Below are 24,423 nucleotides of genomic sequence, written 5' to 3'. Positions count from 1 at the left end.
TGCATTTGGGTCTGGAGAAGAGGACCCAACGTCATGAATAGGAACGAGGGGGCCACTTCTTGAATCACATAAACAATCTCCTCCTGACTGGAATTACACCCTCTACATTCGGGATCCGGCAAACCGAAACCGATCTACCATCGTCATTCTGAAGATGCCTATCGACTATGATAGGTGAAACCTCCTTGAGCAAAACCATCAATAGTGAGTAAAATTCTGGTTCTGTGCAAAAGAAATTGATTCAGTTTCGTAGGCTTGTTTATGGAATATTTGTCCAAAAGATAATCGAGCCTCCTGTTAGTGGTTGTTGGGAAACAATTAGCAGGAACACAGTGAACATGGTGAGAGGGTTATGACTCCACAGTCGAGAATTTGGACTCGAACCCAGCCTTGGTCAAGAAAAAACACACAATTTTGTTTGTCCATATTTATTTTTCAGGATTTCTGATTCTCCAAGATGTCATCTCAATAGGAAACGTTCCTGACTAGTTCGATTCCTATTTCAACACTGCTGTAGCAATCTACAGTTGTGGTACTGGGCTAGGAATAATTATGATGCCAATATTGACTCAAATAATGTTTGGATATTTACGGCTGGAGAGGGACATGCCTTTTATTAAGTGGAGTATGTATGCAATCGATTCCATTTGGAGCTCTTATCAAACGAAGCAATACTAACAAGAACATTCGAAGCGAAAAATGTCTAACGAACTCTGATCCGGTATCAAACAAGGATACAAATTCTTCTCGTTTTCACTACCTAAAGATGCTAAAAGATATGTGAGCCATTCCATATCAACTCCAGGGATGTGCACCGCAGCACCTCTTCGATGAGTAAATGAATTTTGTGTCCATTTTTTTGCCAGTCAGAGCCCTTTGGTAGGACATCTCTCTTATCTCATATTGAGCATATTAGAATACTTACAGCTGAGATATTACCCATGCAAAACTCCAATTGTACATTTTGTGTACATTTTTACCCCCCTGCCTACGGTATTCCGGAACTCATCGTTGAAGCTATTGGCAAAATGTACCAAAACACAAAAGCGAAAGTAATATCACCAGATGGCGAGACAGATTTGTTTGAAATCTTAGCAGGAGTACTTCAGGGGATACCTCGCCCCATACCTGTTTGTGATCGTCCTCGACTTTGCACTGAGAATAGCTATTGAAGGAAACGAAGAGGAGCTAGGATTCCATCTGGAAAAGAGGCGAAGTAGGAGAGTTGGTCCAGTCGTGGTGACAGACTTTGATTTTGCTGACGATATTGCACTGTTGTCTGAGGAAATACACCAAGCACAAAAACTGCTTCATAGAGTTGAGACTTCAGCTGCTAAAGTGGGCCTGAAGATGAATGGAAGTAAAACAAAGTATATGTCCTACAATAACAGGAGAGAAAGCATCACAACAAATGAGGGTGTAGAACTAGAGGAGGTAGATGACTTCAAATACCTAGGCGCTTGGATGAAAAGTACAGAAAGGGATGTAAAGTTACGGAAAGCAGCAGCATGGAGGGCGTGCAATAAACTAAAGAAAATATGGAGGTCAACTCTTACCAGGAGTTTCAAACTTCGAATTTTTGCTGCAACAGTGGAGTCGGTGCTGCTTTATGGATGCGAAGCATGGACCATCACCCCTAAACTTGCAAAGGGTCTGGATGGCTGTTACACCCGTATGCTGAGAACTGTACTGAATGTGCATTGGAAGGAACATATGCCAAATGCAGACTTATATGGAGATCTTCCCAAATTAAGCCACAAGATCAGGGAAAGAAGAACCCGGTTTGCTGGCCACTGTTCCAGAAGTGATGAGCCCGCATCAAAAATGGTTCATTGGACACCCAAGCATGGGAGGCGGAAACCTGGAAGACCTGCTCTGACCTACATTGACATTCTGAAAAATGACACTGGACTGGAGGCAGCAGACTTCAAGACAGCAATGGAGGACAGGAAGTTGTGGAAAGCCATCACAGTTCGAGGACACCACTCGAATTAAGTAAGTAAGTAAGCAAGAAAACCAATGTCAGACATTTTGCCCCACCATCAACTTCAGGTATGTTGAAAATATGTTCTTGGACAACATTTCTGAGTGGCTTGGGGTCTTGAAGACTTTGCTTTAAAAACATCAGTTAGGTTTGCCTACTCACATATGAGTCATTCCAGCCACATCAACAAAATGGGTTGGTTGGGCAGTGGTCATCCACTCAAATTTAGCTGGAAATCATTTCTAGCATACCTCTATATGAGCATAAGGGCTGTGCAATAATTATCAGCCCCGGGGGTAAAATTTCGAACGGCTCGCCAAAAATCGCTTGCCCCCCCCTCTCGGCCCGCCAAAATCGCTTGCCCCCCCTCTCGGCCCGCCAAAATTCTTTGCCCCCTCTCTCGGCCCGCCAAAATTCTGTGCCCCCCTTGAACATGCGAAATTTTGGGATCCCAAATTCAAACTTTAAATGGTCTAGATGTATGTTGCGCGCGCAGCGAGCAGGAAAATTTGCATATTTAAGCGTTTCCGTACCGTTTTCCCAAGCCTTTTTAAAGCATTTGATTAAAACGGGCCCCGTGAATGCGTGCCAAAATCACTTGCCCCCCCCTCTCGGCTTGCCAAAATTGCTTGTCCCCCCTTTCGTCTCGCCAAAATTTCTTGCCCCCCCCCAATTTTACCCTCCCCCAGGGCTCATAATTATTGCACAGCCCCTTAAATGAACACATGTAAAAACATTATGCTCAACTCCAAGCGGTTTTGGCCCAGATCCCCACTTTCTGCTCTCTCGAGTCCAAAACAGTGTATCTTATCTACTTAAGAAGTTATGGGTCTCTCAAAACCTTGTTTTGTTTTGTCAAAATTTTATTTGTCAAAAACGAAACGAAAAGAGGTTTTGAGAGACCCATAACTTCTTCAGTAGATAAGATACAATGTTTCTGAGGCAAGATCCTGCTTCTCTGGGTAAAAGTCACCCTAGGTGATACTTTTCAGCTTAATATCTTTTTCGCAAAGTCAAAATATGAGTGTCCCAAAACGTGACTAATTCAACGATGCAACTCGAGAGAGCAAAAAGTGGGGGTCTGTGTCAAATTTTGACAAGCCATATCTCCAAAACCACTTGGAGTTGAGAATTCATTTTTCCATGTGCTCATAGAGGTATGCTAGAAATGATTTTCAGCAAAATCTGGATGGATGGATGGATGACCACTGACTTGTTGATATGTCATGGAATGACTCATAATTATGTATGAAGTATGGAGTAGACATAAACTGATGATTTTTAAAGCAAAGTCATCAAGACCCCAAGCCACTACCTCTCAGAAATGTTGTCCAAGAACATATTTTCAACATACCTGAAGTTGATGGTGGGGCAAAATGTCTGACATTGGTTTTCAGGGGGGTCAAAATGTACAATTGGAGTTTTGCATGGGTAATATCTCAGCTATAAGTATTCTAATAGGCTCAATATGAGATAAGAGTAATGTCCTACCAAAGGGCTCTGACTAGCATAAAAATGGACAAAAAATTCTTTTTACTTTTGGAGTTCTGACCCCCGAAGTTGGTCCTGGATGGACGAAGTTGCATTTTGAGGGCCCTATATCTTTTAAAGAAAAGGAGTTACAAGTTTTCTGATACCAGGTTTGATTTGTACACAAAAAAGTACCCCAGGATATATACGTTTCAAAGTTGTAGGGGGTTCCCTTTATACATTTATAGACCTCCAAACATCGTCTTTCACGCTGCGACACATTTTTTACGCTGAACACCCTAAATCGAAGAGGTGCTGCGGTGCGCATCCCTGGCTCATGTTCAGTTCACCACTACTCACAAACATACCATTTATTACAAAGGTCCTAGTTCCCACCTTTGTATGCGATTTCACAGGAACTGGGTGGCTGATATACATGGTTTCCTACACTTTTTCCAATGACGCATCTTTGAGAGAGGCTTCCATCGTAAGCACATGTGGCGGAATTGGATTAACTGCAGTGAGGATTGTTTTACCTTTATTACAAAAATGTATGACTTATAAGCAACTTATGTATTTGTCGTCTCTGTTAGGAGCCATTTCGCTTGCTTTGACGACTCAATTCGATGATTTTATACAAATGAGTATGATGGCGGTTTTGTTTGGTATAAGTTATGGTATTCTAGGAGCTGAACTCTATATAGCTAATAAATATGTGACGTCAGAAGCCGACTTTCTAAACGGAGTTGTGTGGATATACCTGATCCTTGGTTTAGCTGGATTTTTATCAGGTAACATCTATAAGCGGGACACCGTATTTAGCGTTAGCTTTTGATATTTAATTATTTTCTTTATTTTTTACCCGGAAATGATTAAATATCAAAAGCTAACGCTAAATACGGCGCCTCCGCCTAATGATAAGTTTAAACGTCTCCAAGATCAAAAAATATTGGATTTTCGTGGGGTAATCATATTATGAGAAAAATTAATTAAAATAAATGACGGTTTTTAAAAATAATGATTTTGTTTATATTCATTCCATACCATAGGTTGGTTTTTCGACAAGACAGGTAGTTTTACACTCTCGTTTGCCTTGTTAGCTGCTGTTTCTATGGTTGCAGCCATATCGCGTGGATTGGAGGAAATATGTAAAATGAGAACAGGGCATAATGTTCCCATTTAACTCAACTTCTTTGCTATTCTGTTACAACTCAACAAAATGTCAATATAATCATATGCCTAGCATTTTTCCACCACGGCGGCTTAACATTGAATTTACACTTAACCCTAGAACTACTGAGCCATATTTTGTAACACGGACTACGAAGGGGAGTGGGGTTGTTGTACCCCACCCTCTAATTTTCAATTATAAACGTTATGTACCGCTAAATTTGGTACCAATGTATAGCTATGGGTCTCCTTTATCAACTGATACCAATATAAGTACAAACATTCTTCACATAATGTCGCTATGACGTCATAATGTGAGGGCGCCGATGCAAATTTGGGGAATTCTGACTATGTACAAACGTATAGGCAAAATTGATTTTCGGCAAAAAATTCTACAAAAATACGATTTTCAACGCATTTTCTCCTCAATATGAAAGGAAATGGCGATTTCAACCTAACTGACAAGTAAAAAGTCAGTAGCTCTTGCAATAATTTGACTTGAGTGAAATCAAAATCATTGATTTTACTATAGAAACCCCTCTTCTATGATCATCTTTGACGGCCGGTCCTACCCCCGGGTAAGGTGCGTGGGTAAAATGTTATCACTAAAGTGAGCGCAAAGGATGGAACTACGATTAGCTTAGGTCGTTTGGGCGTAAACGCGTGCGGTCTTTTTTTTTTGTGACGGATAAATAATCTTAGGGGGGTCACATTGATACCCCCTTTCGTAGTTCTAGGGTTAATGTTGGTGTAATTTGTCTCGGGTCCAATCTCTACCATGGAATGTTAATTTAATGATTGTTTGTACTACTTGTACTTTTTGCGTCTCATATTAAATTGAAAGAAGCAATGTTTAATTGCAAGATTTTGAAACCACAAACCAGAACTGGGTGCTTTGATATTGGGCTACGAGTATACGTTTTAGTGATTTTACCAAGTTCGCAATAGAATTCGCTTCATTTTGCATAGGCATGACTTTCTTGTGATGACCTTCAAGATGTGTCTACTTAAAGATTTGAGGCAGATACGAAATATTCTGGATGGGTATTTTATTCGTGGATGAAATTTGCTGTAATCAACTAACAACTAAATCTGGCGTATGACTCGTTTTCAGTGCAGATTGACACCCAGCACATTTATATTGCTTAAATTTTGACGAAAATATGATATTTTCTTTTGTCCAATTGTTTTTCCCGTATCAACCAAATGGCAATGAATTTTTAGGGCCGGGTTTTCAAAGCATGGCATGTGGTCAGGTTTCCTAAGCCATTAGGCTTAAGCCCAATATAGTCCAATAGTATTAGCTCATATGTGACCCCTCGGCACAACTGAGCCCGGATGTCGCCAGTGCCACTATTGAGATATGCTCCATCGAACTTAACAATAAACAATAGGAAACAAAGGATTTATTGACTGTTTTATTGATTTTTCACTACTTAAATGTCAAGTACTAAAGACACGATATACATCATTTTAAAGCTAATTTCAAGCAGAATATTGTGGTTGAATATCTCAAAAATGATGATTGGCGACTTCAGGGCTCAGTTGTGCCGAGGGGTCACATATGTCATTTAAAGGTTAACATTTCTCATAACAAGCTGATTTTTTCAGGATAGGTCCAGGAATATGTACAGAATCAAATTCCGAAAGTCCCCGAGAATCCCCCTTAGTCCTCTACCAGTGCTTACAAATTCACATCATACATCACCTAGAAATATAAATCAATAAATGGATCCACAGTGGTAAGGTTAGCATGCTGGCTTAGGAAGCCTGACTACTAGCCAAGCTTCAAAAAATTGGACCTTAGTGGCCATCCCTGGTATCTGAGTTTTTTCCTATTATACTCAAAAACAGATTTTATTATAAGTTATCTTGTGCATGTAGTCTCCTTCACAGCCGATTTCCGTCGTGATAGCTACTGATATGTGCATGACTTATTGAATCTGAGCATACTAAACACTTATTTGGTAAACAGATAATACTCTGTGATTATTTATGGATGAAAACTAAGGAAAATGCTGTCAACGATGGAAATCTGTTTACAAATGAAGTTTTTATGACATATAATATTTGACATTATATTCTACCTTTCCACAATAACTTCGCAGAAGTATTAATAAATAGTCTAAACAATCAATACATTTAGAAAATACACGATTGGATTGAGTAATTAGTCTTTTTGATTATAATATGCATGTAACTAACAGTAAACTATATATACATTGCGAATATTTGAACTAAAATGCCATGCTTTTAAGGGATTGCATTGCAGGAGCCATTTGTGTCCCAATTTTAGCCATTTAATTAAGAAACTGTAGTGTACTAAATATTGGTAAATGGTAAAAGACAGAAAAGGCAAAAAGGACATAAGTTTAGAGTTATGAATGAGAGAGTTGACTGGAAGTTGTAGGAGTTATATTATTATGGACATGATGGGTGTAAGCGCGAAAATGTTGATGGTCAGGTCAAGGCCATCCGAGATGAACTGAGTATAGATTTTCAGATTGTCGATCACAATTCTGTTTAAAAAGTTTATTTGAGGTCAACTAAGTATATATTGGTGAGTTTTTAGCGGGTTCGCCGTCTGACAAGTTTAGAACTGTCAAGCTTTCGTCAGGAGTACCTCTGACTTCTTCATGACAAAGTACCTAATGAGACATGTAGGCCACCCCTTGTCTACTGGCGGCTCTAAAAAGAGCCCTTCACCGACAAGAGCCGTTCACTGAAGACTGTCCGTTGTCAACAGAGAACAGGCAGACCTCGCCTATCTGCTAATGTAAAAGGTTTGGTGGCTCTGAAAAGAGACATTCACTGAAGACTGCCTCTTGTCAGTAGAGAACAAGCAGACCTCGCCTATCTGCTAATGTAAAGGGTTTGGTGGTGGCTCTGAAAATAGTCGTTCATTGAAGACTGTCCCTTGTCAACAGAGGACAAGCAGACCTCACCTATCTGTTACAAATCTGAAAACTGAACAGCTCTTTTCAGAGCCACCAAACCTTAACATTAGCAGATAGGCAAGGTCTGCTTGTTCTCTGTTGAAAAGGAGCAGTCTTCAGTGAATGGCTCTTTTCGGAGCCACCAAACCTTTGGTGAAACCGATGGAGTCATTCAGGGATGTAAATCTTCAGGAAATTTCCTGGTTGTATTCATGTGTGCATATCAGACTAGGAAAAGCTAGTTTCTTGTCTTTGTCAGGCCAAGCCCATTAACGTAGCCAGTGGGGGGTGCCCCTGACAAAACGTGAAAGAGAAGAGTGCCCTGACAAAAAATGAAAGATAAACTCGAAAGGAAAAGGGAAAAAAAGGGTGCCAAGGAACTCGTTTTCCACCAAAATCCAACCGATAATGGGCCAAAATAGTGTGAAACACCAATACCGCACATTGTTCCAATAAATACCTTAATGAGAAGTTCGAAGACTTTACATGTACAGTCTCTCTAAAAAACGGTATATCCGGTCAAAATTATGCAATCGGGTAATTTTATTAGTCTTTCCCCGATTTTTTTTTATTTCCATCAACCCCCCACACACCCCCACCCACACCCCCACACACACACAAGAAAGCTGGCGAAGTTCGCCCCCACGCCACCTGCCACAGCTATAGAAGAAAGGCACAAAGTCGTGCAACATTTTACAAAAATCGCTTCAAGTTGTAAAAAATGGGCAACAAATGCAGTACAATGTAAACAGGCATTTTTGAACAAAGACACCAGTCTTATAAAACTGGTCTTTAAATTGATTAAAATACATGACACATTTTTCCTCGTATTTACATGATCGTTAATAGTTCTCGTTCAACTTTCTGTAGTTTTTACATTTTCCTGGTTTTATATCATCATGTCGACGTGCTATTATTTTCAGTCTGTCTTGTGGTGTCGCAAAATCTCTCCCGTGTAATATAACGGGCATTAAAAATCTCGACGTCTTCATTGGTTGGATGCCACTCTAATTCGTCCCAGTCATCTAACCAAGGAGTATACACACCTTGCCGTAATCGTGGGTTGGCCTCTTTTCGCTCAATTTGTAGTAAATATTGTACTTTCCGTCGACAATGATATTTCAATCTTTTAAGAAGCGTTTTGTATATTTTACGTTCTTTGTGATATTGATTGCTCGTCTCGTAAGGATCCAGTCGCATGTTATGAAGTCTCGATGAGGATTCTGAACATTGCTGCTTGGTAGTTTTCTCGACAAACGCTCGCTGACCTATAGGAGGTGAGGGAAAAATTTAGTAAATTTAGTTCATAATTTATAGTGAGGTCAATATTAGCTCAATAGATAAGGCTATGACTGGTTCGAACCCCGGGGGAAGTTAGTACGCTCTCGTGTAAAAATTGAGTTAGCTTGAAATTCCCCTGCAAGGAAATTACTGCTAATTGTCTCGTTATAACTCGTACGAAACTCGTGAGCTGATCCTGGCTGCGAAGGGTAATTGTGGAATGTCTAGGGAGTGCGCTTCTAAGCAGCAAGTCCCCGTGTTGTATACGTGCTCTCTTAACTTGGCTGATTGAAATATGTCAATCTTTTAACGATTGATGATCATGATGATAGGAATCAATCTATGCTTGAAGAGGTTCATTATGAAAACACATGTTACTGGTTTCGCGATTAGTTGTTTTTTGACCAAGTACATGAGAATTTCCATAAGTAAAGTATACAAGCATAAAGTATAGGAGTTCTTCAACAGACTAACTGTTTTGTGAAATCATTCGTACAATTTTTACACACAAACCGGTCATTTGTAAATTTGTGAGTTAGGACTTTTTGCCCAAAGAATTCCACACTAGTTCTAGAACTACTTATGAGATGGATATTTCTTTGAAAAAAATATCGAATCTAGTCGTTGTTGATGTAAGACAGACGTTCTCAATGATTCTAGATTAAAATTGTTGTTCAAAGATAATCTAGGAGCCCAGGTTTAAAGTCGGTTGCAATAATAGTGCTAACTCACATTTCACAAAACAGGGAACATAACACAGCTGTAATCACGCCAGTAAGTTCATATTGGTGCAATAATTACACATTATTTTAATAAGTACAATATAATGATTACTTTTTATAAAAATGGATTAAGTATAGGGTCCGCAACTTATAAGTTCCCCCTAAATACTTTTTTACATAAATCGAAAAATATTTGCCTTTATTTGTTTTACACATGTGGACCAAATTATAGCGTCATACGTCATTGCGTTCAGTCATAATGGGTTATTATGTAAAAAAAAAAGAGACCGTTTTAACAGTGTTGAAATTTGCATCTAAGTTACAATACAGTAGGCCAGGAATACCCATGTGTTTGTTAAAGAAAACTTAATTTTTGATATTCTTCATTTTCAAAAGCAAAGCAGGTGTTTAAATCTTTTCTTTTTTAATGATAAATGGCTGAATTGGGCGGGATTGTACTGCAGTGAGAAAAGACCTTACATCGCCAGTAGTTCATCACATGTAAAAAGTCACATTTTAATAATGCCGCGTTTGCCCGATTTCCTTTGCGGTCGAGCAATAGGTTTGCTGGATGAAAATGTAACAGTGAAAGAATTTGCTCGTCGCATGGGAGTTGCTCCTAAGGCGAAAATTGACAACAAAATTTCAGGTGACAGGAGAAGTGAAAAACCAGCCGAGAGCACGTCGTTGACGTGTCACGCCTGTTCGTCATAAGATGTTAATAGTAAATCTGGCTGAAACAAGCAACGGATCCGGACTTTCATAAACAGCATGCGCCGACGTTGTAATGCACTTGTTAACAGTAGGATGACACATTTCCTACTGAACATCTTAAACGTTAAGTTTTATTTCCATTACAAACACATGAACAGGCCTGACATACTATATTGTTTGAAATTTGACTCCTATGGACTCAGGTGCAACTTTTAAAACTGCCTCTTTTTTACATAATGCACCATTGTGACCGAACGCAATGATGTATGACACTAAAATTTGGTCCAGATTTGTAAAACAAATAAGGTTACTCATACCTTTTTACAATTGTACAGTTCGTTAAGGGCTGGGGTAGCGACATTCTGTAGGGTAGCCCCTGTTGAAAAGTAAACATGACCTACACCTACTATTTAGTGTGAGAAGTGCCATGGGTCAGTACATGACATGTGTACTCTTTTTTTACTAACTTTTGTATCTGGTAAGATTTTTGGGGCAAATTAGTGACAAATCGGTTTTTTGCACATTTTTCAAACAAGAGAAATGTCAGACACAATCGCTTTTGGACATTTGTTATACATACATATACACAAAATTTCAGTATGGTTTTAGCAGCTGTGAGTTTCCCAATTTACTGTTACACTTTGATTTGTCTTCCCATTTCACTGTTTTCTGACGGTTTTACACATGTACTTGAATTAAGAATTATTTTTCACAATGGCATGATCAAAATTTCGGTTTGACCGTCGGAAATTCTTGAAAACATTATGCTGACTACATCCGCATTTATTTTAAATCACTCTCCGAGTGCACTTTGGTCGTTATCGAAGTTTGCAAGTGATAAAACAACCGAGTACAGGCTATAACATCATATTTCGAAAAACCCGAGATTGTACTTATTGGATTAAAACATCGATTTCTGAGGCCAATTTGTTTATTCGCGGTTTCTTACTTACCCTGCTGTTACTGCATGAAACAAGGAATCTTGCGATTATTTCATTTTATGATTTGACTTTGCCTTTTGCCTTATTTGGAGGCTAATCCTTGTCGACACTGACCACATATGTTTTGAGCATGACGCCATTATCCATTTTTCATGCAAGGCCAGATTCGATGAGACTTGCTTCTCTATTGGTCAATTTGGTTAATTGATGAAATATTCCACCAATCATATTTCTTCTTCTATCTTCTTCTATATCGATATACCGTCCCCAATTTGGTTATAAAATTAGTCTCGTGTACGCTAGTTTATAGCCGTCCTGTGATTGACGATTATCTATAGCTTACGTCCATACGAGTGGACATGTAAAATTGAATTACTGGAATGAGGTGGGCGGAGCTGACTTATTTATGAATTTTATGCTGATTGACCCAGAAGTGGGAAACAGCTGTTGGATTGTTTACAAAATTCACAGAGCAAATTCATGATCAATGTGCCGATCAGATGGTGAGATGTCACGTTGCACAATGGAAAACCGTCCATATTATAAAGAAAGCTTTAAAAGCAGCCGGGAAAAGCAGTAAAGTCATGTGCGCTAGTCTTTTAAATTAGACTTTACTGTTAATGAAACTAAATATTTAAATATTATGCTGTCAATCAAAAATTCACAAACTTTCAAGTATGGCAAGCCATTCGATCCAAAACGCGTTAGTGCAATTGAAAGAGATGAAATTGGCATTTTGGGGAGGAAATTTCCAATGTTATCTGGTTGACCCGATAGCTTACAATTTCTTTCATCAATATATCATTGCGTTTCACTACCTGGAGAGAATTGATCAAAAATTGAATTCCCTCCTGAGGTTGGTACATGTCAATGATTTGACCCGATCACAAGGATATCATATAGCTATTGGCAGTATATATAACACAAATGGTCAATGAGTTACATAAAAATGACCGTGTGTGGTATTTAGTTCCCAGGAAGTGAGTTTTGCCTGAGGCAATTTGTGGTTAAATCTTGATCCCTCACTACAAGAGTTATTACCGTCGATTTGGTTGAAAAAGGAGGTGAGAAATGATCAAACCTCTCCAGGTAACAAAACGTAATGATGACCAAAAAATTTTTGGGACAAAATTATTGGAGTCTTGGCGTCTGCCCATTCCCCCTCTCTTAAATAATTTTTGATTTGTTTCAAAAAGCATTAGGGGGAACTTATAAGTTGCGGACCCTATAGTTGTCCAATCTATATGTTTTAGCTGCAATTGATTCGAAACCAGTAACAAGTGCACCGAACAAAAGGGGAGGGTTAAGACTATATTACACCCACCCCTATATACATTTCATCTTGTCAAAACCAATTATGTTTACTGACCTGACAGTTTCGACCATCTTGGTAGATTGAAATGTTTTTAGTTTTCACTCTAAGTCTCTTAGTAGACTGATTTCACTATCTAATCAAGTGTTACTCCTAGTGTACTGCCAAATGGCATGTGTTTCATATGTTTGGAATGAGATTTCAAACTGTTTTAGAATGAACATTTTCAAACTTTTTCAACTGGAAAAATTCAATTGAAAAAGATTTGCCCCTAACTTCAATCACTAAAAGATTGTAAAAGATTGAGAACCACTCCTTTTGATTGAAAAAAAAAAATTGAAAAATTCAAATCACCAGACTTATTATACAGTCTAAAACGATTTGTCCCTTATTCGGGACGGTCTCGGAAAATGACAGGCAACATATTATTTCTTCTAGTCAGCATACTGAACAAGGAGCATAAACATGAGAATGGCTCATTTCAACCACCAAATCCGTCTTTTTTTCTCCTGTTAGAAGTAAAAGCCGTTTTTGATTTCCGATTTATACACTGTTCAATGGAGGTGTTTTTGGTGATGTGTGACGCTTACCTCTTCTGGAATGAAAAGGTGGGATGAAAAGCCGACGATCAATTGAAAATTTTGACCTTTCGTATTGAAGATATGGATCTTTTTCCTAAAACACAAACAAATTAAATCATTTTGGGAAAAAAATCCATATCTTCAATATGAAAATTCAAAATGTTTCAATTGATCGGCTTTTCCTCCCAGCTACATACACTTTAAGAATATGTCATTAGATTTATACAATTTACTTCGAGGACTGTTAATATCAAAAATATGAAAAATGTCAAATTTTAATAATTTGTCATAAAATTTGTATTACATCGTGATTTTCAAAATATGAAAATTATTTGATATCAGAAAGACATTCTTCGTATTCAGAATGTAATTCGATAGTTCTGATGTGTTCTCATGTCCCACAAAAATGCTGTCGAAACGCTCAAAACGCTCATTCCAGTTCCCTTAAGTATAAAATTATGGAATTGGGAAATAATGCTGTAGGCGTTATGACTCATTACGTTTTGTTCCCTGGGGAGATTTGATCATGTCTCACCTCCTTTTTTTAAAACCAAATCGACGGTTAACTCTTGTAGTGAGGGATCAACTTTTAACCACAAATTGCCTGAGGTAAAACTCACTTCCTGGGATCCAAATACCACACAAGGGCATTTTTATGTAACTCATTAACCCATTTGTGTTATATACTGCCTCTAGCTATAATGACATCCTTGTGATCTGGTCAACTCATTGACAGATACGAACCTCAGGAGGGAATTCAATTTTTGATCAATTCTCTCCAGGTAGTGAAACGTAATGTTATTTATGTGAGGATATAATTACTTAGCTTTTCATAGTTGTCGATCGCAACGATGCTGCATGAGGATTGCCGTGAAGGAGCCCGGGTGAAGAATTAGTTCATAATTTATAGTGAGGTCAATATTAGCTCAATAGATAAGGCGTTCGACTATGACTGGTTCGAACCCCGGGGAAGTTAGTACGCTCTCGTGTAAAAATTGAGTTAGCTTGAAATTCCCCTGCAAGGAAATTACTGCTAATTGTCTCGTTATAACCCGTACGAAACTCGGGAGCTGATCCTGGCTGCGAAGGGTAATTGTGGAATGTCTAGGGAGTGCGCTTCTAAGCAGCAAGTCCCCGTGTTGTATACGTGCTCTCTTAATTTGGCCGATTGAAATATGTCAATCTTTTAACGATTGATGATAGGAATCAATCTATGCTTGAAGAAGTTCATTAGGTTTGTAGGAACTCATAAATATACATTTCATCTTGTCAAAACCAATTATGTTTACTGACCTGACAATTTCGACCATCTCTGCTGGTGTACAGAAGTTGGATAAAAAACATCACTCTGAAGATGGCCATCGCCCAAGATGGTCGAAACTGTCAGGTCAGTAAACATAATTGGTTTTGACAAGATGAAATGTATATTTAGGAATCAATCTAAATAGATTGAAAAATAGATCGAAATGTTTTTTGTTTTCACTCTAACTCTCTTAGTCATTAGTAGACTGATTTCATTTCAATCCTTTCTACTGAAAATTCAATCGAAATAGATTTGCCCCTAACTTCAATCACTAAAAGATTGTAAAAGATTGAGAATCACTCCTTTTGATTGAAAAATCACCCGACTGAATATACAGTCGAAAACGATTTGTCCCTAATTCGGGAAGGTCTCGGAAATTGACAGGCAACATATTATTTCTTCTAGTCATTATACTGAACACGGAGCAACCACCAAATCCGTCTTTTTTCTCCTGTTAGAAGCAAAAGCCGTTTTTGATTTCCGATTTGTACACTATTACATGGAGGTGTTTTTGGTGGCGTGTGACCAGGACCCTGATAGCAAGTTCAGAAGTATGTTACTGCGTGGAAGCGGCCATTGACCCTGTCATCCCGTATCATGAACTACCGGTCGCGTACGGCGCGCTTGAATGCGCCCTATACGCGTTATTGATCGCGTAGGACGCTTGTGCTGGCGACGCGTTCGTTAGCACCCCGGCGACGCCCGCGTTGCCGTTAGCACCCCATGGCAGCTCCCATACGTGTGTCAATTTGTGATTCGCGGGATCTTATTTTTCAGGCTCTGTAGCGTGAAAATGTGGCTGATCCGATTTTTACTGTGGGGGACCTGGTGTGACGCTTACCTGCAGCGCCTATACGTAGTTTCCAATCACCGACTCTTATTGTTCCATACATTGTAAGAGGTTCATCGCCCTGATTCCAATCACAGTTTCCCCCTACGGCATGTACATACTCCTTCCTTGGAAAAGGTATTCCATATCTGTAAATACAATAATAGGCCTACATATGAGCACCTTTTTTACTCCAATATGATAACAACGCCAAAAAAGGATTGGAGCGGGTGGACAGGGACAACCTTTTTGTTTTAAATGTCATAACGTCAGCCTGCTACGCTAATTGTAATTGTTTGTAATTTTGAGAACAAAGAACCAGATGTGGTTCAAGCATGCATCAGTTACGTAATCACCCTAATTATTTCTGATTATTCCCTTTGTGACGGGACCGAGCGACTAGGTCTGATGTTATGCGGCTAGCAAGTGGTTTTAGAGGGTGGGTTGGCAAGAGCCAGAATCCGGCGGAGCACTTGAGAAGTTATGATGGACCACCGAAAAGGGAAGCTGCGATGACACCAAAATGTTCTCTTCTGAATATTGTTTTATTTTCTTATGGTACCTCAAGGTCGTTAACATAACTTATACATAGGCTGACAATCACTCCGCCCTGCTCCCTACAAAATCTCCAGACAATCATCTCACCACCAGTACTCTAAACCAATAGGGTTGGCGGGTTCCAAAACCAACTCCATGTATTTAAGGGAATTTTGGAGCAGCTAAAATTCACCCGAGTCCTTGAATTATCAGACTTTTTTTTACTGCTGATTGGCAATTATCAAATCGCCCAATCTGACATAAGGGCTACAACTTTGGATTTTGAGATGCAAATGCTACTTTGAATGAGACTCGAAAAACGAAACCGTATAAGGTCCGAAATGCAAAAGTTGAACCTCGTTTTGAGAATCTCCTAAGTTGAGAGTTGAAGCTTGGATCGCAATTCACTTCATTCTAAGTTTGAAACTGATTGTGTCTGATAACGGACCACAGCTTGTGTCAGACGAATTTGAACTGTTGACCTCGAAGTTTAAATGAAAGAACTCGAAAAGCTCGAACGAATGAAGTCTGAAGCTGGAAACCTCCCGTTTCAAACTCGACTCTCTTCTTTGATACTCCAAATAATTTCCGATAATTCTTCCAAAATTCGCCACCATTAACAATGCCACAGTTTCTCTCGTACTGCGCAACTCGCCGGGTCTGCGCAACACGAAGTGCGCCATCGCGGACACTAGGACGTCGATTAAGCGGGTGTCAGACACGATTCGTCTTCTCCCTTTTTTTGACAATTTATGATAATTTTGAACCCCTGCTACAGTATCATTATCATTTGTTCTTGAGCAAAGATTGGTGAATAAATTTAAATGCATGCTTGTACTTTGTATTTTGTTCTCAAAATTACAAAAAACGACTTAGGCAATTGAATTAGCGTAGCAGGCTGACGAAAAACTATATCATCATGATCACTTTTATAAACAAGTAAAATAAATCATTTAAGAGGATCATTAAAAGAAACAAACTCCTTCTGTCGTCATCGTCGTCATCAGTTGCGTAGTTTGGGTCATCACATTGGGGGCAGGGGTACCGTCCATGATTGGGGGGGCAGCGGGTCTGATTGGGGGCACCAGTCATTTTTCGGCAATTTTCCTATGGGATTTTCTAAATTTTGCAACCGTGCCCCTATGACGCTACACCACTGCTAAATGAAACATACGACTGATGGTTTTAAACACCCGAAGCGTTCTTAACACATGCTTTTGAATTTATAATTTTCACTTTTCTTCAAAATATGTATCCACTTTACTGTAGCATTGCATTGAAGTTTTCTAATTATAAGGTTAAATTTATGATAAAAACATAAAATTCACACTTTTACCATTTTAAGGGAAAATATGACACTTTTGGGTCAAATTCATGACTGAACGACACCTATGAAATCCATCGAAACTTATATGGGCCAAACAATATACTTTAGGATGTTTTCTTTCTCAAACAACTGAAAAAATGGGAAATTCCACATTCACCAAATTTGAATTTTGGCACACTTTGATTCCGCACTGTTTTTTATACATAAATGTACTCGAAAGCTCCATTAAATGCTTGCAACAGGCGCTTTATTCATTTTGTACATGTAAGACTAGGCGTCCGTTTCATTTCGAGTGCAATCATCATCATTCTTTTTCTGTTGGGTTAATAACTCTTGATCCACTTGATAAGATCTTGACCGCGACATACGAGTATTTTTGCAGTTTTTATTTTCCTGTGTTTTACACGGTATCATCTATACATAGGCACGGCGTATAGGACTGGCAAGCGAGTATAGTATCATCCGAGTTCTAGGATTTATAGCCACCTTAACAAATGAAAATATGCAATACTTTATAATAGCCCTACCTTATGGAGTCCCACATATTGATACCGTCTATGGTATGGTCCTTTGAACCTCCCGCTATTCCTTCTACGAATGTTGGGAGCCAATCAGCAATGCCCATTAATCCTGTATATTCGGTACCTTGTACTTGCTTGGAGAGTAGTGGACTGTTAACGAAAGCAGCAACTCGTATGCCGCCCTCTAAATACATCGCTTTATGCCCCAACAGAGGAAGGTTGCTGCCATGTCCCTCCGGAGAACCTCCGTTATCTGAAACAGAGATTTTATACTATGAGATAAGACACTCTTTACAAACTGCCTATACCCTGCTATACAGCAGTTGAAGACAGGCAATACGCGAGCGTCGTCGCCGGCCAAGTTTTACTACGATCGTGTAATGAGAAGACACCATAGAATCCTACATAGAGGTCTGAGGAAGAGATGGTCCGAATTCTAATTTATTAATTTATCAGGGAATCACATTTTTTGTACCGCTCACAAAACAAAGAGTATAAGTCCGCCCACCGCTGTCAATCATAAATAAAACAAGCTCTGGCAATGACGTAATCTTAATTATAAATGCGGAAATCACAATTGTACATGTACTGTCTGCTGTACTCTGTCTTCCAACAAGTGCCGGAGTGTCGCGGTCCTGTCTGAAATGGACAAAGATGATAAAGAACGCACCATTTGACCACTAGACGCAACGTTCCCGGAACCACCGCTAGGTGGCAGCACACGACGAAAGCTTTGATGGAACACCTTACCCAGCAAACACAAAAACGTTTTAAAAACGTTTTGAATAAGTTATATTTTGGCTTTTGGTTTAGGTAAAAACGTTTTACTAACATTAAAATGTCGGGTTATATAAAGGTCATGAAAACGTTTTAAAACGTTTTGTATGAAAACACACTACAACAATATTTTTAAAATGTTTTCAAAATTTTATTCTAAACTATTTTTGCAAACATTTTTGCCCAATATTTTGTCAACACTATGAAAACACACTACAACAATATTTTTAAAATGTTTTCAAAATTTTATTCTAAACTATTTTTGCAAAAATTTTTGCCCAATATTTTGTCAACACTTGAATAACATGTTAAAATATTTGCACCCAGCAAACACAGAAATGTTCTTAAAATGGTTTTTTTTTTCAAAACGTTTTAGTAACATTTAAATGCCGGGTTATATAAAGGTCATGAAAACGTATTTAAAACGTTATTACAAATATTTTGGGCAAACATTTTTCGCAAAATATTTTTTCAACCCCCAAATAACATTCTGTTTAGAATGTTTTGTATCAAGTTTTCAAAAATGTTTTTGGAATGTTATTAAAACGTTTATACCATTAATATAACCCGACATTTAAACGTTTTTTGTAAAACATTTTGTTTTTGCTGGGCAGTAATTATCAAAAAATGTTTTTTAATGTTATTAAAACGTTTTATACCCTTAATATACCCTTTATATAACCCGACATTTAAACGTTTTCTGACAACCTTTTATAACCTTTTGCGAATGATGTCGAAAACGTTTTGTGTTTGCTGGGTAATTACTTTCATATGGAAAAACCAGGTAATGCTCTGAGATGCCCGAGATATCTATGATGTAGCCACAATGACATTGTAGCGCATGGAATGCCTTAGAATGGTTTCAAAAGGGTTGGAAACGCTGATAAATATACGAAACAGCATAGATCTGGGCCAAAAAAGTGCATTTAATCGACATATCTAATATACCCGTGACGTCTGCGTGACGTCACGGGTCTATACATGTACAGGTAGCCGGGTATAGCCCCCTTCATCTGGTCAGACGCCACCAACGGCATCTATCTCTAGTTCCGAAAAACTCTGGGTGAGGGCCGGCTGAAAGCTTATGAAAGAAAATATATCCCCATCACATGACAAAAAATACTTCCGATAAACGATGTAGGCCCTATATAAATAGAATTGAGCATGATCGCGGAAAAATTTGTTTTCTCTTCATATTTTCCTCCCAATGCACATCAATATTTTTCTAACACTATGGACCACAATGGCCTCATCCCAATGGCAAAGTTCATTAACCTCAATTAAACAATCATAGTGAAAATTTGCCCTCAAGTTGCGAAGTATGAGTTTTTGTACCCAAATTTTGTAAGGTCACTCAATGAATGTACAAATGTATTGAGGTTAAAGAACTGTGCCCTGATAGATGAACATGTTGTGGATCCTAGTGAAAGGCACCATTGTAGGCCTACTCTGATCGGAACTGGCTGTGTCTTTGTCATCTAGTCGGTTCAGATATCTTCACGAGGTCGTCACAAATCTTAGACATGAATCGTGTCATACTTAGATCTCACTATTACCTGAAGAAAAGACAACAACAGTGTCCTTCCAGACATCCAAACGTTGCAATGTGTCTGTGACGTTTTTAATTCCTTCATCCATACATGAAGTCATTCCCGCGTAAATCTTCCTCAACGGGTCTGCGATGTTTCCTTCATACTGGTGCATATAATTTTCTGGTACTTGAGCAGGCATGTGGACAGCAGATAGCGATAAAAACAAGAAAAACGGTTTCTGAAAAGAACAACAAGGTTATAGTGCAATACCGTACGATGATTTTTCTGGCAATTTATTCTTGCCATAACACATTTGTGGCCAGTGGGCACACCTGTACCTGACGTTGTATCCGTTGATACAACGTCAAAATTTCGACGTTGAAATTAGGTTGAAATCACATTGTATTTGAAAATAGAGATCAACGTTGATACTTCGACGTCGAAATTTCAACCTGATTTTAACCAACCTCTAGATTGAAATCAGACTTGTAGTGTGGGAGTGGGACCCGTCATGAGTACGGTACGCCGGTCCCAAGCCATGAGTATACGGGTACGCGTATGGGTCCCAACCCATGGGTACGGGTACGGGCCCAGGCAATGGGTATGGGTACGGGTACGGGACCATAGCCATGAGTATGGGTCATGATGGGTACGGGCCCGAACCCAAAATCGGGTGTGAGGAGGGGTACGGGTCCCGGGTACGGGTACGGCGCCATGGGTACGGGTATGGGTACGGAAATTGGGACTCGAGTACGGGTACGGGTCCCAGTATGGGTACGGGTACGATCCATGGGTACGGTACGGAAATTGGGACTTAAATACTGGGTCCCTTATGGGTATATGTATAAACAAAGCTATTGTTGTTGGTGTAAACATTAATTTGTTGGCAATTATACTTTGCTGTAAATACACTATTTGATGTCATTTGTACCGCAACAAATAAATAAAGCTACGCTCCTTGTTTCCATCCCCAGTCACGTAAATTTTGATGGACGTTTTTCAAATAATATTCTACGTGTAGTTTCAACCCTCCTATAAGCTATATCCCTCCCCTTCCCCCGCCAATCAATGTTGCAGAGTCCAACACGGAGCCTGATGATAAGACCCCGATCAACATTGTTACGGGGGAAGGGGGATCCATTTAAGTGCATGGTCCTAAACTGTCCCAACACTAAATTCTATGATTGTAGCTTAAAGGGCAGGTCTATAGCAAAAACAACATCATATCATTGGCAAGCTAATATTATGAGGACAATGAAAATGGCTCCTTTTTGAGAAAATAAGACGTTTAAAATTGATATTCCGCAAAAACCAACTTAAGCGGTGAGTTCCTTCGAACGAGACAGATTTGGCCTGGAAAACCGGTGACGTCATGAAATGAGATATGCCCGCTGTGAGAAAAGGGACTATAAACGCTCTCAATGGACAGAACGTATACTGTTGCTGTTCACAGAAAAAAATTCCAAATTAAGTATTACAAATTTCATGGTTTTTAAACATATGGATAAAATCAGCCGGTTCTTTTTTATATATTAGACAATTGTGATATTACAATTCATATGTATATCAATATCATGAGAAATATTTGGCCTAAAATAAATACATAATTTGAGCTTAGAATTTCATCTGAGACCAGCATATAAACCGTGTTAGTCCACAAACTCATTGCAATGCTATAGTTTCAGTTGGATGAAATATAACAAAGCAAACGCATAGCAACAATTACTCTGTGGGCTTTGTTCCCGAAAGAGAACAATAGCGTGCATGTTGTTATGCAGCATTGTTATGGTAAGTGATAGTACAACTCATTGTTGCTAATGTCAAACTTGTCAAAGTGATTGTGATTGTATGATGAGAGCACGATAAAGTGTCCGCTTCATTTACCTACGTCATCAGTCACACGGGGGAGAACACGTACGCTTCAAACGGGGGAAGAACACATACGAGGCTGAACTTCACCCACACAATTTCTCCTTTTTCAGGAGAAATACGTACAAAAAAATTGCAACAAGTGTCTATTCTCTTCGAATAGAGATAAACTTGTTTTGGCTATAGACCTGCCCTTTAAAGGTGGCATATTTTGGGATTAAAATTTGGTTGGGTTGAAACTTATAGACGTTTTATCAATGTTGATATAACGTCGAAATCCTAACATGTGCCAAACATTGCAGCAAGAAGACTTCACTTGCGGCAGTCGTAGATCTACACACTGATGTGTATGATGGACGTTGCTCGCTCCCCGGGGCTCGCTCTCGGCACAATTTATGCCCTCCCCCATCAATCAGTGTTGAGGGGTCTTACTGATCTGCTGCCGACATGGCATTGATCAACACTGTATTGGCGAAAAGGGGATGCAACCTTATTTAGTTGAATATGGGTCCATCAGATGCTATATGGTAATATGGTAAATCTACATCCGGGCCTGCCTACGAAGTATCAACATGATGACTTATTCATGTTATTTTTTCTAATACATGGTGTGCCACAAAAAAATGAAAAATTTAAATATTTTTTTTGGTGTATAGATGAGTTGACTTCTGACGTCAATGCCTGGCAGTATGCGCACGCATCATTACAAAGTTCCTTTGTTTTTTGCCTGGCAGTATGCACGCGCATCATATTTTGTTTAGGGCTCGTGTTTTTAAAACTCCCGCCACATCACAATGAGGCTATTGAACAGTACATTGGTTGCATGGGGTTCACTCAAGCATATCGATACATCCGTCCCCTGCCTGTGTTGATAAACATTAAGGTCAACTCATCTATACTACTGTGATATAGAGGGTATGCAATACTACGTCACTCATGACAGAGTCATCCTCATTTAAATAAAGTTCTGTCCTCCGTAAGGTACCACAGGGCAATTCGCATGATAATACAATAAAACAGAGAATAGGTATGAATGGTTGTGGAATCGATCTAGAGACCTGTTCCTCTGTCATCTTAAGCTATCTTAGAACTGTCCTCCAACATGTCTGCCATTTCAATTGTTATACCGTTCCGGTTGGTTTATTGCATAGGGTCTATATATACTTGATGGTGAAATCTAATTGAGCACGTTTGACGTTTGACCTCTGTGTTGACCTTTGATCATTAATTTTGAGAACATCTTGAATGTATTTTGGGGGCATCTGTAGGCCTAATGTAACCTAAACAAGTTGTTTTAGTCCTGAGATGATGCAAAGCCAGTAATGGGCTATTCCAGACATCCCCCCCCCCCCCAAAGATGACAATTGGATTTCCCACAGCTTTTCCCATCAATATTGCTTGGGAATTCCTATCATGAATTGTAGCTAATTGTCGAAAGAACATCCCATTTCTTGTCCAGATGCACATCGGAATGTAAAAAATTGGGCATTCCGATCACTTGTTGGTGTAAATGCATGTAAATCCCAATTCCCAAATGTACACTCTAAACATTTGGCTGGGAAATCCCATTGTTATGTTAGGCTGCGTTCACATAGAAGTATACTATTCGGGTATACGGTGCACGTTTTGCAGGTTCACGCGTATAGCTTAAATCGAGCAAGGCAATTTCATAGTACCGGGTCACATAAGGCTACGATCGCATAGAAGTATACTATTCGGGTATACGATGCACGTTTTGCAGGTGGACGCGTATAGCTTAAATCGAGCAAGGTAATTTCATAGTACCGGGTCACATAAGAGCTATTCGAAAAGGCCGTATACCTGCGTTTAGTATAGTATAGTGGGAATCGCGCGAGTTCGATTTTAGTGCAGCGTATACCGTCCAAATTTTAAAAACCTAAACCATATGTGGGTAAATTCATTTTTTTAATAGATGCACTATCTAATTCTGCACATTGTGACACCTCATTGAATGCAATGTGACCTCAAGAAGTAAAGTTACAAGCATTTGATAAGACGAAGAAAATGGGTAAACTGACATACTGTTGTTCGCTATACGAAATGAATACGCTCATTCGATCAGGCTGAGTTCACATAGTATACTCATATATGAACTCAGCCTGATCGAATGAGCGTATTTCGTATAGCGAATACCGTATACCGTATACTTCTATGTGAACTCAGCCTTATGGGTGGTGCAGGAAATTGCATATAATTTTGCAAAATCATTCATGGGAAATCCCACATTTTGTTTTAAATTTAACTTTGTCATCTTTGTGGAAATTTTCTGGAATAGTCCAATGCTTACTCCTGGGTTTACTCCCAGTCTATCTCTCACCCTATTTTGAGCATGATATGCTATGATTTCTTCTGCCCGCTTTACATAAATATGTGTCGCATATTGGCCAGTGTAACTCTCAGCAACCGTCTCATTCTCCCAAAAATCAAATCCCTCAAAGTAGTCAACTCCCATGTCTCTTGCGACTCTAGGGTTACCGTGGCGATGTGCATAATAATCCTGTGCACCGTTACGAAAACCTGTACATTAGAAGCGAAAGGAGTAAGGGAAAGATACTAGTTGAATGAGGGGAACCAAAGTATAGGAGAAACACCCGAA

The 24,423-nt window shown here is 39.1% G+C and overlaps 1 protein-coding gene across 1 annotated transcript; it reads right to left on the bottom strand.

The window, feature by feature from the left end:
- Nucleotides 1-8,191: 8,191 nt before the first annotated feature.
- Nucleotides 8,192-24,340, bottom strand: LOC140140295 (arylsulfatase I-like). The gene is made up of 5 exons (XM_072162077.1): nt 24,145-24,340; nt 19,962-20,175; nt 17,635-17,881; nt 15,256-15,392; nt 8,192-8,828 (listed from the first exon to the last, which is right to left on the bottom strand). The coding sequence occupies exons 1-5, from the start codon at nt 24,277-24,279 to the stop codon at nt 8,458-8,460; spliced, it is 1,104 nt and encodes a 367-aa protein (XP_072018178.1). The 5' UTR covers nt 24,280-24,340; the 3' UTR covers nt 8,192-8,457.
- Between the last annotated feature and the right edge of the window lie 83 nt (nt 24,341-24,423).

This window comes from Amphiura filiformis, chromosome 19, assembly GCF_039555335.1.
Source record: "Amphiura filiformis chromosome 19, Afil_fr2py, whole genome shotgun sequence".
Lineage (NCBI taxonomy): Eukaryota > Metazoa > Echinodermata > Ophiuroidea > Amphilepidida > Amphiuridae > Amphiura > Amphiura filiformis.
The sequence above is the reverse complement of the archived record's forward strand: the minus strand, read 5'-3'. Positions and strand labels throughout refer to the sequence as shown.